Source organism: Mauremys reevesii, linkage group 2 (genome assembly GCF_016161935.1).
Source record: "Mauremys reevesii isolate NIE-2019 linkage group 2, ASM1616193v1, whole genome shotgun sequence".
NCBI classification, from domain to species: Eukaryota; Metazoa; Chordata; order Testudines; family Geoemydidae; genus Mauremys; species Mauremys reevesii.
In genome coordinates, this window is record NC_052624.1 from 78,102,079 (window position 1) to 78,117,087 (window position 15,009).

At 40.5% G+C, this 15,009-nt stretch overlaps 1 protein-coding gene across 4 annotated transcripts in view; it reads left to right on the forward strand.

Annotated features, from left to right (window-relative positions):
• Nucleotides 1-15,009, forward strand: part of LOC120397414 (collagen alpha-6(VI) chain-like) — a 117,800-nt gene that overhangs the window by 87,748 nt on the left and 15,043 nt on the right. For 3 of the 4 annotated variants that reach the window (XM_039523213.1, XM_039523214.1, XM_039523212.1), the window contains 2 exons: nucleotides 11,710-11,800; nucleotides 12,441-13,112. In XM_039523213.1, the coding sequence (XP_039379147.1) occupies nucleotides 11,710-11,800; nucleotides 12,441-13,112 (763 nt within the window). Of the gene's footprint in view, nucleotides 1-11,709; nucleotides 11,801-12,440; nucleotides 13,113-15,009 lie in introns of those variants that run through there. The other variant, XM_039523215.1, reaches the window with a different exon arrangement.

Sequence of the window (15,009 nt, forward strand, 5' to 3'; positions counted from 1 at the left end):
TTGGGTTTTGCTAACAGGCCTGGGCCTGAAAGGCAGGGGTTAGGATGCAGTTTGCTTCTGACCCTATGGGTGGGGGTCTGGCAGCTAACTCAGCTTGGGGCAAGCAGGACCCCTTAAAATCCCTATCAGTATTGAATGCTGAAGTCATAGCTAGCCAAAGCGGCCACCCATCTTTGCCCTGTAGCATCCAGTTTAGCACTTGTTAACACATAAGTCAGTGGGTTGTTGTCTGTCCACACCTGGAACTGAGCACCATACAAGTAGTCTCAAAATTTCTCAGTGATGGCCCATTTCAAGGCCAAGAACTCCAGCTTGTGGGTGGGATAGCATGTTTCACTGTCAGACAGTCCTCGGCTGGCAAAGGCTACAGGTTTAGTAAGCTTAGCTCTTTTAGTGATTTCAGCTCTTGTAGTAAAGGATCCCCAGTGCCACCTTAGCCCAATGTGAATTCACATCAGCAGCCTCCAGATGGACTCCTAAAGGATTCAAAATTAGCTCTGCTCTTTAACAGTGGAGAGAGAAGGATGTGCAATTGGTGTTCTAGGCCCTCAAAAGGGGCCCATACCATCAGGTACACACACCAGTCCCCAGTCTCTCTCCCTCCACTGGGTTTTGGAACCCATGTCCCTTGTCTAGCAAGTACTATTTAATGTAGGTTGAGTCATTTCTGTCATAAAGCAGTCTCATAGTTCCTCATTCACATAATTAAGGTAACAGCCCCTTTTTTTCCTTCCTGCCCCAATAACAAAGAAATTGGGGATTCCACAGTGTGAAAATAACCATCCCATGCTGCTGTGTGTTATGCTAAGTGGAGTGGGTTTACCAATGCAAATGCACATTCCTAAAATTCCTTTGCCCACTCCTCATAATGTACCACCAGATGTCAGGGTAGATCTCATCCTGACTCTGCTTACACTACATTCCCCCCCCTTTTTTTGTCTTTTTATGGGGAGGATGCTTACCCATTGTCCCAGAAAAGCATAATACATGGACTGAAGATAACAGTGTTTAGCCCATTGGGTTATGTGGTCACCTTATTTTACCATCCATACACTCATGCCCCATCTGTCCTTAGTCTACACATTCCCTCTTACGACTGGTAGACAGATTTTTTAGTTCCTTATGGTGGCCTGGGAATGTTAGGCCCAGGACCCTGACTGAGGAATGTGGTAGTATGATTGAGCCTTAGAGGCACTCCCAAATAATATATCTGAATAATATAGATATGACATATATATTTGTAGCGTATATGGGTATATATGTATAGTATGTATGTGTACATATGACACCACCTTATATCCAAGCATAGCCATGTTTTTCCAGTCTGATGATGTACTTTGGCCCTTTTATTTTGGTGACACAGATAGAAACACACTCCTGTTAGGGTAATTGCAGTTATCACCTGTATCATCATTAGTAGTAGGCTGAGTGTTTTGAAATACTGGGATAGGCATTGTTGTAGTGTGTTCCACAGTATTATGTATATGAGAAGTAAAACAGAAATGTGGAGTAGTGACACTACAAATGAGGCCTTTATATATATATGTAACTAGCTACTACCCAGTACTGTGCATTCATGTTATGGGTTACCCTTATTGCTGGTTGTCACCCTCTGGTAAGCTTTGCTGGGCAGGAAACAGGAATGGCTATGTCAGAGAAAAACAGAGTTCTTACATTTTGGTTGAGGGCAGCAAAGTTAGATACTTTATTTTTTTCAGCAATTGCATAGAGGGAGAGAGTGCACTAGATCACAGGGTTTTTTCCTTTTAGGCAGTTTTTTTTTATAGGTAAACAATTACAGCAAGCATTTATACTTTTTGTTACATATAATAATAAGCAACATCTGCATTTTGTTTATACATAGGTTATTTTGATATTTTATTTTTTTTATTTTTATTTAGAATTTAGTCTGCATTTTATTTTATTGACACAAGGTCGCAACAACTTCTTACACAGTTTCTTAAAATTTGTTTTACATAATTTTTGCTTTTATAAATTTTGCGTTATTAGCGTTACAGCTAGCCTGACCCTTGCTAACAAAAACTGTCATGCATTAAAATTCCCTTTAAATTCTTGTAGTTTTTGCTTTATTTCCACAGCTAGCTTCTCTGTTCCATGGATTGCATTGCCCGTGATACACCAGTAGTTGATGTAGATCCAGCTCTTTTTATGGATGTTGTTTTCCAGATAACTTACTGAATAGACAGTAACCAATTTATCAAACATTGCTGTGTCAGGATGTAGTACTGGTATCCAGACACTGAGCAAGATTGTTTTGAATAACGTATCTTAGTTAGGATGCTATGTCAGTAACCCAAATTATGATGGGTACTAACATGGAATTTGTTTACCCAAGTGTAGTTACTGTGTAAATTTCTTTACCAATTCCTTTTTTTCCTTGCCTTCATGTTGTTTGCTGCCATTCATTTGTTGATTTTTTTCCTGTGTGTTGGTGAAACAGTTTAGCAAAGTTCTGCACATTGTATTATTGCTGTACAACATTTGCAATACAGCAATAGTACAACGATAATACAGTAGCACAGCAATAATACAGTTGTTTTTACACAGTAACCAAGTTGAAATTTAATGACAGTTTATCCTGGTCCAGCTAGTGGTTTTTAGCTGAATGTTAAATTAATTGTCCATATATGGTAGATAGAGGTGTATTTGACCAGTCTCTTATTTATGCAGCACTTCATTTTTCTTTTCTTGATGCTTCGGGATTTCTTCACTGTATACAGCTATCTTCTGGTGTCTTCATGGTGTGATATCTTCTGGTGTCTTTGTTCTTAAGTTAGTTAATATAATAAAGTTTTTGTTTGTTTGTTTTTACATTTATCTTGTTTTTAATAACCCAAATTTAATACACAGATTAATTTAGTGTTTACAATGTAATATGGACCAAGTCTTTTATACACAAGCTATACTTTCGCGATTGTTGTATAGACATTCATTTTCACTTCCGGTGCATTACTAATATTTTATCCTAAATGTAATGCTTAATGGCTAAACTAGATGCTCACAATCTTCCATGAGAAGGTGTATTGCTTTTCCTTGCTGAACATTTTGTTTCAGCAATAGAGTTAGTAACATAATTTTAACAAGCTTTTTAGTTACTTTGCTTGTGATACCAACTTCACTCTTCTTAACTGTTTAGAAGCACAAACTTTAACAACCACTGCTTCCCATTAAAATAACATAACAAAAGAAAAGTGTATAAAATTAAACCAACTACAAAATTAAACCAAAATAAATTTTAAATACGGGTCCATGCAAATACTTTGAGGGTATTAAACTTTCATGATGCTTTGTTATGTTTGGGAGCCAAATGTGGAAACCTGTTGAAAACATGGAAACCTGTTGAAATTGGTTAGCTTTATGCATAAATTGCTATTTTTAAACATTTTTGCTATCATATTCTTATAACTATATTTAAAAGTCCTAACAAGTTTTTAAAAAAAACCAAACAAGTTTATAAAAACCCAAACAAGAAATTGACATTTTGTTAATATTATCTTTACCTTAATGTTGAGGTTTTCCCTTACATTTTTTCTTTGAATAATAATAATAATCATTAATTAATAAAAAACTTTTAAAAGCCTGTGATTAATAAAAGAGAATTATTTTTGTTTGCAATTTCATTATTTGTTGAGGCAGAAATATACATACATATATTTATAACTGAGACCTTGTTGAACTTTGGGGAAAAAAATGGTAATAATTATATGATGGTTATACCCCAACCATAATATTAAAATAGTGTGGTACCACATATACATATATTTTTAAAAGGTACAAAATTGACTTTTGTTGCAACAAAATAAAAAAAAAAGTCATGTGACATATACAACATTCAACACACATGACATGCAGGACAAACTTGCAATTATAAACAAATGGCACCAGAATTCTATTCATAACTATACAAAACAAGGCAAACAAAAACAAAAAATTAAAAGGGTTAAACATTTGAATAAACAAGTTATTACCTTATTTAAAACTTTTAACAAAAATTGATAAAAATATATTAACATTTGCTAAATTTGTTGTATTGATTTGGTACCAAGGAATTTTGCATTATTTTATATTTAACATTATTTTAAAATTCTGCTATATGGAAAAAAGAAAAGTCCATATTTCAAATATTAGTTAGTGGTTAGAATTAGAAGGAGGGTGTGCATTTCTGTTGCTTGGCAACCATATTTTCAAGAAAGTTAGGATAATTCCAGCTGTTGCATTCCTGAAGGTTAAAATAATTAATTTATTGGATTTATTTAAAATAAAGTTTTTACGTTGTTTTCTTTGTATTTCCTGTTTTATTCTGTTTTCAATTGCTTTAGCTTTTGGAGGTTTCTATAAAAACTATAACGTTTAACTTTTAAACAAAGAGAGAGGCTGAAGTGAGGAGAGGCGGGGGAAAAGCAGGGGGGGAGGGGCCTGAAGAGCAATTAGGAAGGTAGCGAGACCTGAGCTAAAACAGATTAACTCTATCAAGGTATTTGAAAGTCTGGGCAGCAGCAGCGAGTTTAGCAAACTGAGAAAGCATATAAAGGAAAAAACTTAACCAGTATGGAAAAATATTTGAGAAAGAAGGTTATATTTTTAGCTATGAGTGCAGAGAGTGGTTCCGTGGGTCAAAGCAGTTGGGAACCTGCACAGTTGGGAACTGCGCCCCTGGTTTTCATCCCGGCTTTGAGAGGACAGTGGGGGTAGTTACCTGCTCTTGTAAGATCTTAATTTATTCCCTCAGTGCCTGTTGCTTTTGTCTGCATGCCAAATGGATGGCGGGAGTGCCCTTTTTTTGCTGCAGTTAACTGTTTTGGGGCAATTCTATATGTTAATACATCAATTCTCAGTGTTGACCTGCTTAATTTCAGTTTTTTACTTTGAAATTCCTTTTTATTCACTCCGCTGCAATCGAGTGGCAGCTCCTGTCTTGTAATGTGCTCCGTGAACTGTTCCATATTTTCCTTCATTTGATTTACCAATTCAGTGTAAGTATTGTGTGCTACTTCTTCCATCTGTGCATTTACTTGTCCCGTTCTGACAGGCACCAGTCTAGGTCCCGGTTTAGGTTGTACCAACCCAGTTTTTATCATAAGGTGGTGGTTGCACTGCAGTGGACCCTGTTTCATCTTTTAATTTTACTAGGGCCACCTTTTCCCACTTCTGTCCCCATTCTTCAGGCACAGGGTAGCTTCCTGAAGCCTGCTGTTTATCACCAATATTTATAACAGGGGACGGCACATGTATTTTTTTGTAGGTTCCTTGCAGCTGTTTCCAATGTTTTATTCTGTCCTGTGCTGGTTGTCTCTGGGCTGCTTGCCTGCCTGCAAGGAGGAGGGGTGGGAGCATTCCAAGGCTTTGTAGCTTCTTTTGATTCTTTTAACTCTTTCTTTGTTACTGTTACTTGCTCTGCCAATTTTGTGGCATGCTGCTTTAACTGTTTAACAGCCATGGTTATAGTTTGCAATATTTTACATGTTAAGACTACAGTCTCTGCCCTAGCCTTACAAATTACATTGTATGTGTCTTCCCCATTATATTTTTTAAACTCTGTGGGGATTTGCAGGAAGGGGTTATGGGGGTTCCCTAGCTCATGGTTTTCTGTCATGTTAGATTGCAATTCCCACAGCGGACAGCTCGCTTACTCACCAGATCGGTGGTCGGGGTCACAAAAGTCATCAGACGTCAACCGGTGTGGTGCTCTGCCCTGTTCAATGTTGATAACAGTCGGCTGTGTGCGTGTGTTCCCTCTGTGTGCTGTCCCGACTCTGCACAGATCGCTGACATAGCAGACCCAGGGGGAACCCCCAATGACCACAGACTGTAATAAGGTACGAAGGCACCTGGCCAGGTTTACTGTCAAACGAAACACAGTTTCTAGCTCCCTGGATCAGATATCTACAGTTCTGCTAGTACATATATGCTCCCTGACAGTGGACCGGCTCAGTCAATCCGGGATTTGCCACTGCCCTCTAGGCCAGGCAAAAACGTCCACTCAGGGATGCATTCTTATAACCAGGTACAAACAGGTTACGCATCACTGAACACACTGAGGTACAGCCCTTCTATGCGTTAGGGTGTTGCCTTTCTCCTGGTTCAGGTTGGTTCAACCAAATAAGTCTATCCATCATGCTGTCTATCCATCGTATTGTCCTTTCATATTGCCTATCCATCATATTGTCTATCTATCATGTTGTCCTTTTATACTGTCTTTAGGCAGGATCTGCCTGTTCCTTGTTATCTGTGTGGGATGTGTTCATACCAGGCTGTTCTGGTGCCATCCTGGCATACATTCATCTTATTATTGCTTATGTGTGTATACATGCTTTTAGCAGCCTTCCTCTTGCCAACTTCTGTGAGCAGGGCCTGCCTCTGGCTCACAGTCTAACTTTGCTTTATGTTAGCAACACCTTGACCATTACTTCAGTTCAGGCCTCATGCCTCTGATAACCAAGGGTTTATGTCTCAGGGTCTCATCTTACTACAATGTATTTTATCAGTTGGAAGCAGTGGTTCTCAACCAGGGATACACATACCCCTAGATGTATGTAGAGGTCTTCCATGGGATAGACCATCTAGATATTTGCCTAGTTTTACAACAGGCTACGTAAAAAGCACTAACAAAGTCAATACAAACTATAATTTCATACAGACATTGACGTGTTTATACTGCTCTATATACTAGATCAGTATTTCTCAATCTGGGTGGTGGTGACCCCCAGGGGGTTGTGGGGTGGGTTTGAGTGAGGGAGTTGCAAGTGCAGAGCCAGCATTAGGGGGTGGCAAGCAGGGCCTCTGTGAAGCTAAGATATACATGATGAAGAAAAAGCCTGAGCCCCGCCACCCAGGGCTGAAATCAGACTTCTGAAAGGGGTAAAGTAGTCTGGAAACGTTGAGAACCACTCATAGACTTTAAGGTCAGAAGGGACCATTATGATCATCTAGTCTGACCTCCTGCACAATGCAGGCCACAGAATCTCACCCACCCACTTTTGTAACAAACCTCTAACCTATGTCTGAGTTATTGAAGTCCTCAAATCATGGTTTGAAGACCTCAAGGTGCAGAGAATCCTCCAGCAAGTGACCCGTGCCCCACGCTGCAGAGGAAGGCAAAAAACCTCCAGGGCCTCTGCCAATCTTCCCTGGAAGAAAATTCCTTCTCGACCCCAAATATGGTGATCAGTTAAACCCTGAGCATGTGGGCAAGACTCACCAGCCAGCACCCAGGAAAGAATTCTCCATAGTAATTCAGATCCCACTCCATCTAACATCCCATCACAGACCATTTGGGCATATTTACCTGCTAATAATCAAAGATCAATTAATTGGCAAAATTAGGCTATCCCATCATACCATCCCCTCCATAAACTTATCAACCACTGATATGAAGAACAGAGCTATTTGTAAACCAAGCCTTTGATATGATCTTTTAAAGCTCTTGTGATAATATCAGCACCCAATAATTATGTCAGGAATCAGATCGAATGTAACCATATACAATTATTTCCCCTCACCATTTAAATCTGCTTTCTCTTCTGGGTTTACAAGGAGACACTCTTGGCTCTCTTGGGCACCACAAGTACCAGAAATCTCATGCTAACCCTCCTGGTAGCTATAAGGTCTCATCTGACACCTGGCTCTTCTGGTATCTGTAGTATCACAGAATGATGAATATGGGGCATCATTAGCAAACCTGTAACAACAGATTTTATGCCAGGAGGATAGTGGTTTGAAAGAATTTTTGGAAAGTAAATTAAAATGGATTTCTGTGCTCAATCTCCTGTGCCCAGCCCAGTTAGCAGGGATGGTCAAGTCACATTTCTCAGCTTGCCTGCCATTCCATTTTCTCTTTACAGTTCACTTTTAACTAGAGATGGACCCAAAACTAGGACACAGAATCCAAACAACTCAGAAACATGAGGAAGATCAGATCTAGGTCCAGATTTCACCTTCACTGCGCAAGTTTATTTTTATGAATGGCCAGTTCAGAATTCCGAATCCCAACACTCATGTGACGTGGCTTGGATTTGGATCTGAAGTTTAGAAACTTGAATTTGGATGGAAGCCTCACAACTGGCCCACTTTTGCTGTTAACATTAAAGTTTAATAGTGTGACTTTCCAGTTCTGGTTAAATATATTCTGTCATTGAGGCCCCAGTCCAGCAAACACTTAAACATATGCTCACTTATAAGCATCTGAGTAGTGCCATTGAAATCAGTGCAACTGCTCAAGTGCTTGAATTTAAGCTTGTTTAAGTACTGTGCTAGAGTAGGGCCTCTAGAAAAAATGAAATAAAATATTATTGTCACAATGTCAGGGGGACTGCTCTTGTATTCCCTCCATCTCCCCACAACCCTCAGCTCCCTGGCCCATGTTGCCTCCTCCAAAGTTGACTGCAAAGAGTTACAACGGGATCTCACAGAATTGGGTGACTGGGGAACAAAATTGCCCCATCACAAAAAAGGTCTATTAGAACTGGAACAGCTACCGAGGGAGGCGGGGGAATGATTAGGGGCATGGAACAGCTTCTATATGAGGAGACATTAAAAAGACTGGGACTTTTCAGCTTGGAAAAGAGACGACGCAGAGAGATATCATAGAAGTACATAAAATCATGACTGGTATGGAGAAAGTGAATAGGGAAAGTGTTATTTACTCTTCTGATAGACACAAGAACCAGGGGTCACCCAATAAAATTAATATGCGGCAAGTTTAAAAACACACACAAGGAAGTACTTCTTCACACAATACAATGGAACTCATTGTCAAGGGAGGTTGTGAAAGCCAAAACTGTAACAGGGTTAAAAAAAGAACTAATGGAGGTTAGGTCCATCAATGGCCATTGGGCAAGATGCAAGATGATCAGGGATGCAACCATATGTTCTGAGTATCCCTAGCCTCTGATTGCCAGAAGCTAGGAGTGGACAACAGGGGATGGATCACTCGATGATTGCCTGTCCCTCGGAAGCACCTGACATTGGCCAGCATTGGAAGACAGGATACTGGGCTAGATGGACCATTGGTCTGACCCAGTATGGCCATTCTTATGTCCAGATTTTTAGTGTCTAGCAAAGTTATGAATTTAAGCACTCAGGCTCATCTTTGGAAAGTGTTGTGCAGGTTTCTTTGAGGATGAGGACAGATAGGTCAGATATAGAGTGATCTCTTTCTGTAAAGTGTTCACCCATAGGTAATAGGTTGTTTTTATCTATCATTTTCCTGTGTGAGTTCATCTGAGAGCATAGTGAGGATCTGTTTCACCCACATATTTGTTATTGGGGCATTTAGTGCACTGGATGAGGCACACCACATGTTGTGATAGGCATGCGTAGGATCCGTGGATCTTGAAAGGTGTGTTGTGGGGGGTGTTGCTCATTGTAGCAGTGGAGATATGTCTGCAGGTTTGGCATCTGTTGTTCTAGCAGGGTCTGGTGCCACATTGAATTGGTGTGTCCTGGTCTGTGGGAAGCTTGCTCCTGATGATAAGCTTGTGATGTTGGGGGGGACGTTGTTTGAAGGTCAGGATTGGGAGGCTCAGGAAAGATTGTTTTAAGGATGGGGTCCCCATTGAGTATGGGTGGTAGTTTGATATCCTGTAGGAGTTCCAGTGTGGGGTGGTAGGTGACAGCTATAGGAGTGCAGTCAGAGGGGGTTTTATTTCTGTACTGAAGCAGGTTCTCTTGGGGGCATTTGGGCGGCAGGTTCCATGATGCAATCTACTTCTCTGGTGCAGTGTCCTTGTTTGGCAAAGGGAATTTTAAGTGTATTAAACTATATATCTTGGACTTTCTCTTTGGAGCTTATTCTGTGGTATCTGAGTGCCTGGCTGTAGATAACAGATTTCTTGGTGTGGTGATCTGGGGGTTTCGTCTACATGGTTGTCTGTAGGGTTCTATTGTTGAAACTGATTGTGGTGTCCAGGAAGTCAATGCTAGTGTGGAAGTGTTCCAGAGAGAGTTTAATGGATGGGTGGTGGTTGTTGAAGTTTTGGTGAAAAGCTATTAGGGAGTTTAAGCTGTCTGTCCAGAGGATGAAAAATATCATTGATGTATTATTGGTTTCATGGTGCATTGGTCCAGCAATTCTTCTTCAAAGGTGGCCTATGAAGAGATTGGCATACTGGGGAGCCATCCTAGTACCCATGGCTGTTCCCATGGTTTGAACAAAATGTTTGTAGTTGAATGTAAAATTGTTATGAATGAGGATGAAATGGATGCGTTTGATAGTGTGTTTGGGGTAGATATCTGAGGATTGTCCATTGTCTTGTAAATATTTGTGGTAGGCAGCTATGCCATCCTTGTGAGGGATGTTGGTGTATAGGGAAGTGACATCCATAGTGGTGAGGCTGGTGTTCTGAGGGTGGCTGTTAATATTGCGGACTTTGTGGAGGAAGTCAGTTGTGTCCTGGACAAAGCTGGCCCTTTGTGTGATGAGTGATTTGAGCATGGGTTTTCTGAGTCCTGATATTCCTTCACTAAAGGTGCTGTGGCCAGATATGATGGGTCTTCCTGGGTTCCCTTGTTTGTGTATCTTGAAAACGTGTAGAAGGTTGCTTGGGTGGGTGGGTGAGATTGTGGAGTTTCTCTTGGAGTTGTGTGAGCAAGGATTTGATCGTATCCTTAAATTCCTGAGTAAATTGTGTTGTGGGGTCTTGTGAGTTCTTTATAGTAGGTGGTGTAGGACAGTTGTCCTCAACCATGAAGTCAACTGACTACAGTGGTGCACTCTTTGTTTGACAGTTTGATCAGTATCCAGTGCTTAGATTTTGGGTACTATATGGCTGTTCTTTTCGTGAGTGGAAAGATTATGGTGGATGTGATGTTTGTCAAAGATTTTGTAGTCATTTTTTTTCCCGAAGCAATCACTGTAATGATCAAGAGTGGGGGTTTCTGTACTCTGAGCTATCCAGTCAGAAGATTCTTTTTTCTCAAATTATCGGTAACAACATGGCAATTGTGAGTGGTGTCATTGTTGTGAGAGAATTCTTTGAGGCGGAGACAGTGGAAGAATTCTTCTAGTTCTCCACATGTTAGCATGGTATCAGGTTCTGTGGTGTTTAACTATGTTATTTGTTTGCAGTAGCACCTAACAGTCCCAACCAGGATCTGAAGCCCATTTTGCCTAGTGCTGTGCAAATGCAGAGTGAGAAGTTAATACCTGCTCTAAAGATCTAGACGAGGCAGACAAAATGTTGGAAAAAGGAAGCACTATTATCTCCATTTTGCAGACAGGAACTTAGCACAGAGAGGTTTAGCAACTTGCCTAAAGCCACATAGAATGACTGTGGCAGAGCCAGAACTGAAAGCTGATCTCGAATCTTAGTACAATACTTTACCTCCAAGACCTTCCTACTTGGATGCAGTATTTATATAAAGTTTTATTTCAGATGTACTTTATCAGAGTGGAGGTTGATTTTTGTCATTTTTTGCTAACTTTTCCTTCCAATTTGAGTGTTTTGTCTCCTCCAGATGTTAATTGTCCTAATTATGGACAGCAACTGCAGGGGCTTATGGACAACTGGCACAGCACCCAAGAAGTTATGCAATTTCTCGCTTGGGCCTATTCAGTGTTATAACCATTAACCCGCAGAGTTATGGATGGAGTTTGTTTCAGCAGAGAAATACCCTTAGTTCAGAAAAGCGGTCTATCCTTTGAGTGCAGTTCTTCTTGGTTAAGCTACTTACATGTTTGCTTTAAAACAGATGGATGACACTAGAAGATTTCAACTCCTTATTTGGGAAAGGCAGCAGGATGAGCGCTTGGAAAGCATCACCTATTGCACACTCTGCTATGGTAAGGCTGCTCATTTCACTTAACAAAAATCAGTGCTAGTTGTGCCTGTTGTATCCATGTGCTGATGTTCTCAGCAACAAATCCTCCGGATATTAGTGCAATAATTTTCTAGCCAAGATAGATTATAAGAATTAGAGATAAGAAGAAAAATGCTGTTTAGTTGTCCTCTGCATGGTGAAAGAAATAATTAAATTTGGCATTTTCCTTCTAGTGGAAGTTACTCAAAATAGAGTTATGCTTCTGGGAAAGGAGGCTCATTTACTGTAACTTCCACATTTCCAGCAGGGAGAAGGAAGAGGGAGTTGATGGACAGATATATTTAGGAATGACAGCCAACAGTCAGATAAAAAATTGAGTTTGTTCCAGTATCGTTTATTTTGTTTACGTTTCAAGGAAAGAAAAAAACAGATGAGCTCTTCAACACATGTTGGCCATTTTCTGTTACCACTGCTGTGTTATGTCCCAGGACATAATTTAGAGGGAGTCAGTCAGTGTAGTTTATCAGACCAACTTATAAGAGCTTTCAAAATAATTTTTAGGACAAACTTTTTAAATGAAAAAAAATAGTCTCACTTCAGTTTAAAAGTGATTGCTTTTGTTACACTGTAAAATAGCTTACAGTTCAATGTTTCCTGCCTAGATAAATGCAAACCAGATACAAACTGTGAAGTGACAGTTCCCCCACCAGTCCTGGTGAACATGGACATCACTTATGTCATGGACAGCTCTGACAGCATTGACAGTGATGAGTTTGAGAGAGCCAAAGACTTTGTGAGTACCATGCTCGATCACTTTGTTATCACCTCACAGCCAAGGGGATCGGATGAAGGGGCGAGGGTGGCACTGGTGCAGCAGGCTCCTCGAAGCTTTATCTCCAACAGAAACACAAGCCCAGTGAACAAAGAGTTTGATCTGATCACATACAGTGGTAAAAATTTGATGAAGAGACATATCCAAGAGTCTGTTCACCAGCTGGAAGGGCCATCTGCCATTGGTCATGCTCTGCAATGGACAATTGACAATATATTTTTCAAAGCCCCCAATCCGAGACAATACAGGGTCATATTTACAATACTTGGAAGTAAGACGAGTTCGTGGGACAGACAGAAACTGAGAGAGGTCTCACTGCAAGCCAAGTGCCAAGGATTCATCATGTTCACCCTAGCACTTGGAAACGATGTTACCAGCAGTGAGCTGACAGAGCTTTCGAGCTTCCCAGCAGAACAGCATCTAGTGCAGCTGGGCAGGGTTCTGAAACTTGAAATGGAGTATGCTCAGAAGTTTAGTCGTGTCTTCCTAAACCTCCTAAAACGTAAGTAGCACACAATCCAACTTACTTTTGTTACTGAAGCAATGAGAAATGCTTCACCATCAGTCATGAGAAGTGCAAGAATTTCTAGTAAAAGAAGTTTTTGAGCTTTTATAGTGTCATGCTTAGTGTCATGAGACATCACCTGTGTGGTGCTCTGCTCTGTTCATTGTTGGTAACAGTTGGCTGTGTATGTGTGTGTTCCCTTTGTGTGCTGTCCTGGCTCTGCGCAGATCGCTGACACAGCAGACTCCAAGAGAACCCCCAATGACCACAGACTCTGGTAAGGTACGAAGGCATCCAGCCAGGTTTATTGTCAAATGAAGCACAGTAATAGTTTCCGGCAGATTCTACAGGACATACTACAAATATGTGCCCCCTGACAATGGAACGGCTCAGTCAATGGTGGGACTCTCCACTGCCCCCTAGGCCAGACAAATACATCGACTCAGGGATGCATTCTTATACCCAGGTAAAACAAGTTACACATCACTCCTGACGCATCGAGGTACAAACCCTCTGTGTGTTGGGGTGCTGCCTCTCTCCTTGTGCACATTGGTTCGAACAAACAACTCTATCCATCATATTATCCTTTTGACTCTGTCTTTAGGTTGAGTCAGCCTGTTCCTTATTATCTCTGTGGAATGTGCCCGTACTAGAATGTTCTGGTGCCATCTTGGCACATGTTCATCCTACTAGTTCTTGATACTTTTTAGACATGTGTATATGTGCAATTAGCAGCCTTCTTCTTGCCAACTTCTGTGAGCAGGGCCTGCCTCTGGCTCACAGCTTAACTTATTGCTTTACGTTAGCAAAGTCTTGACCGTTACTTTAGTTCAGGCCTCAGGCCTCTGATACAAGGGTTTATGTTTCAGGGCATCATCTTACTACATTCCCCCACTTTTTGTCTTTTTTTGGGGAGGATGTTTACCCATCATCCAGGAAAAGCATAATGCATGGACTAAAGATAACCCAGTGGGCTAAACACTGTTATGTGGTTACCTTATTTTACCATCCATACACTCATGCCCCACCTGTCTTTAGACTGCACATTCCCTTGTACAATGGTTGGACAGATTTTATTATCCAATTATTTTTTAGTCCCTTATAGTGGGCATGGGAATGTTAGGCCCGGGACCATGACTGAGGAATGTAGTATTATGATTGAGCCTTAGAGGCACTTCCAAATAATTAATATATATGCATAATATGGATATAACATATATATTTGTTGCGTATATGGGTATGTATGTGTACATATGACACCACCTTATATCCAAGCATAACCATATTTTCCCAGTCTGGTGTTTTACTCTGGCCCTTTTACTTTGGTGACATAGATAGAAACACACTCCTATTAGGGTAATTGCAGTTATCACCTGTATTGTCAGTAGTAGTAGGCTAGGGTGACCAGACAGCAAATGTGAAAAATCGGGATGGGGTGGGGGGGTAATAGGAGCCTATTTAAGAAAAAGACCCCAAAATCAGGATTGTCCCTATAAAATCAGGACATCTGGTCACCTTATGGTAGGCTGAGTGTTTTGAAATACTGAGATAGGCATTGTTAGAGTGTGTTCCACAGTATTATGTATATGAGAAGTAAAACGGAAATTTGGAGTAATGATGCTACAAATAAGGCCTCTATATATAAATGTCTTGTAATTAGTTTCTACCAGTACTGTGCATTCATGTTATGGGTTACCCTTATTCAGTGATGAGCTGCTAAAATCTTAACAACCGGTTCCCTATAAAAAGTTCTGATTTAAGGGATGTGCCACAGTATGTATTTTTTGTACCAATAGGGTTACCATACATCCGTATTTTCCCGGGAGGAATTTTTAAAATTTATCACCCAGACAGCGATTTAAGAACCTAGAAGCCTGACATCTCTGGGAAAATA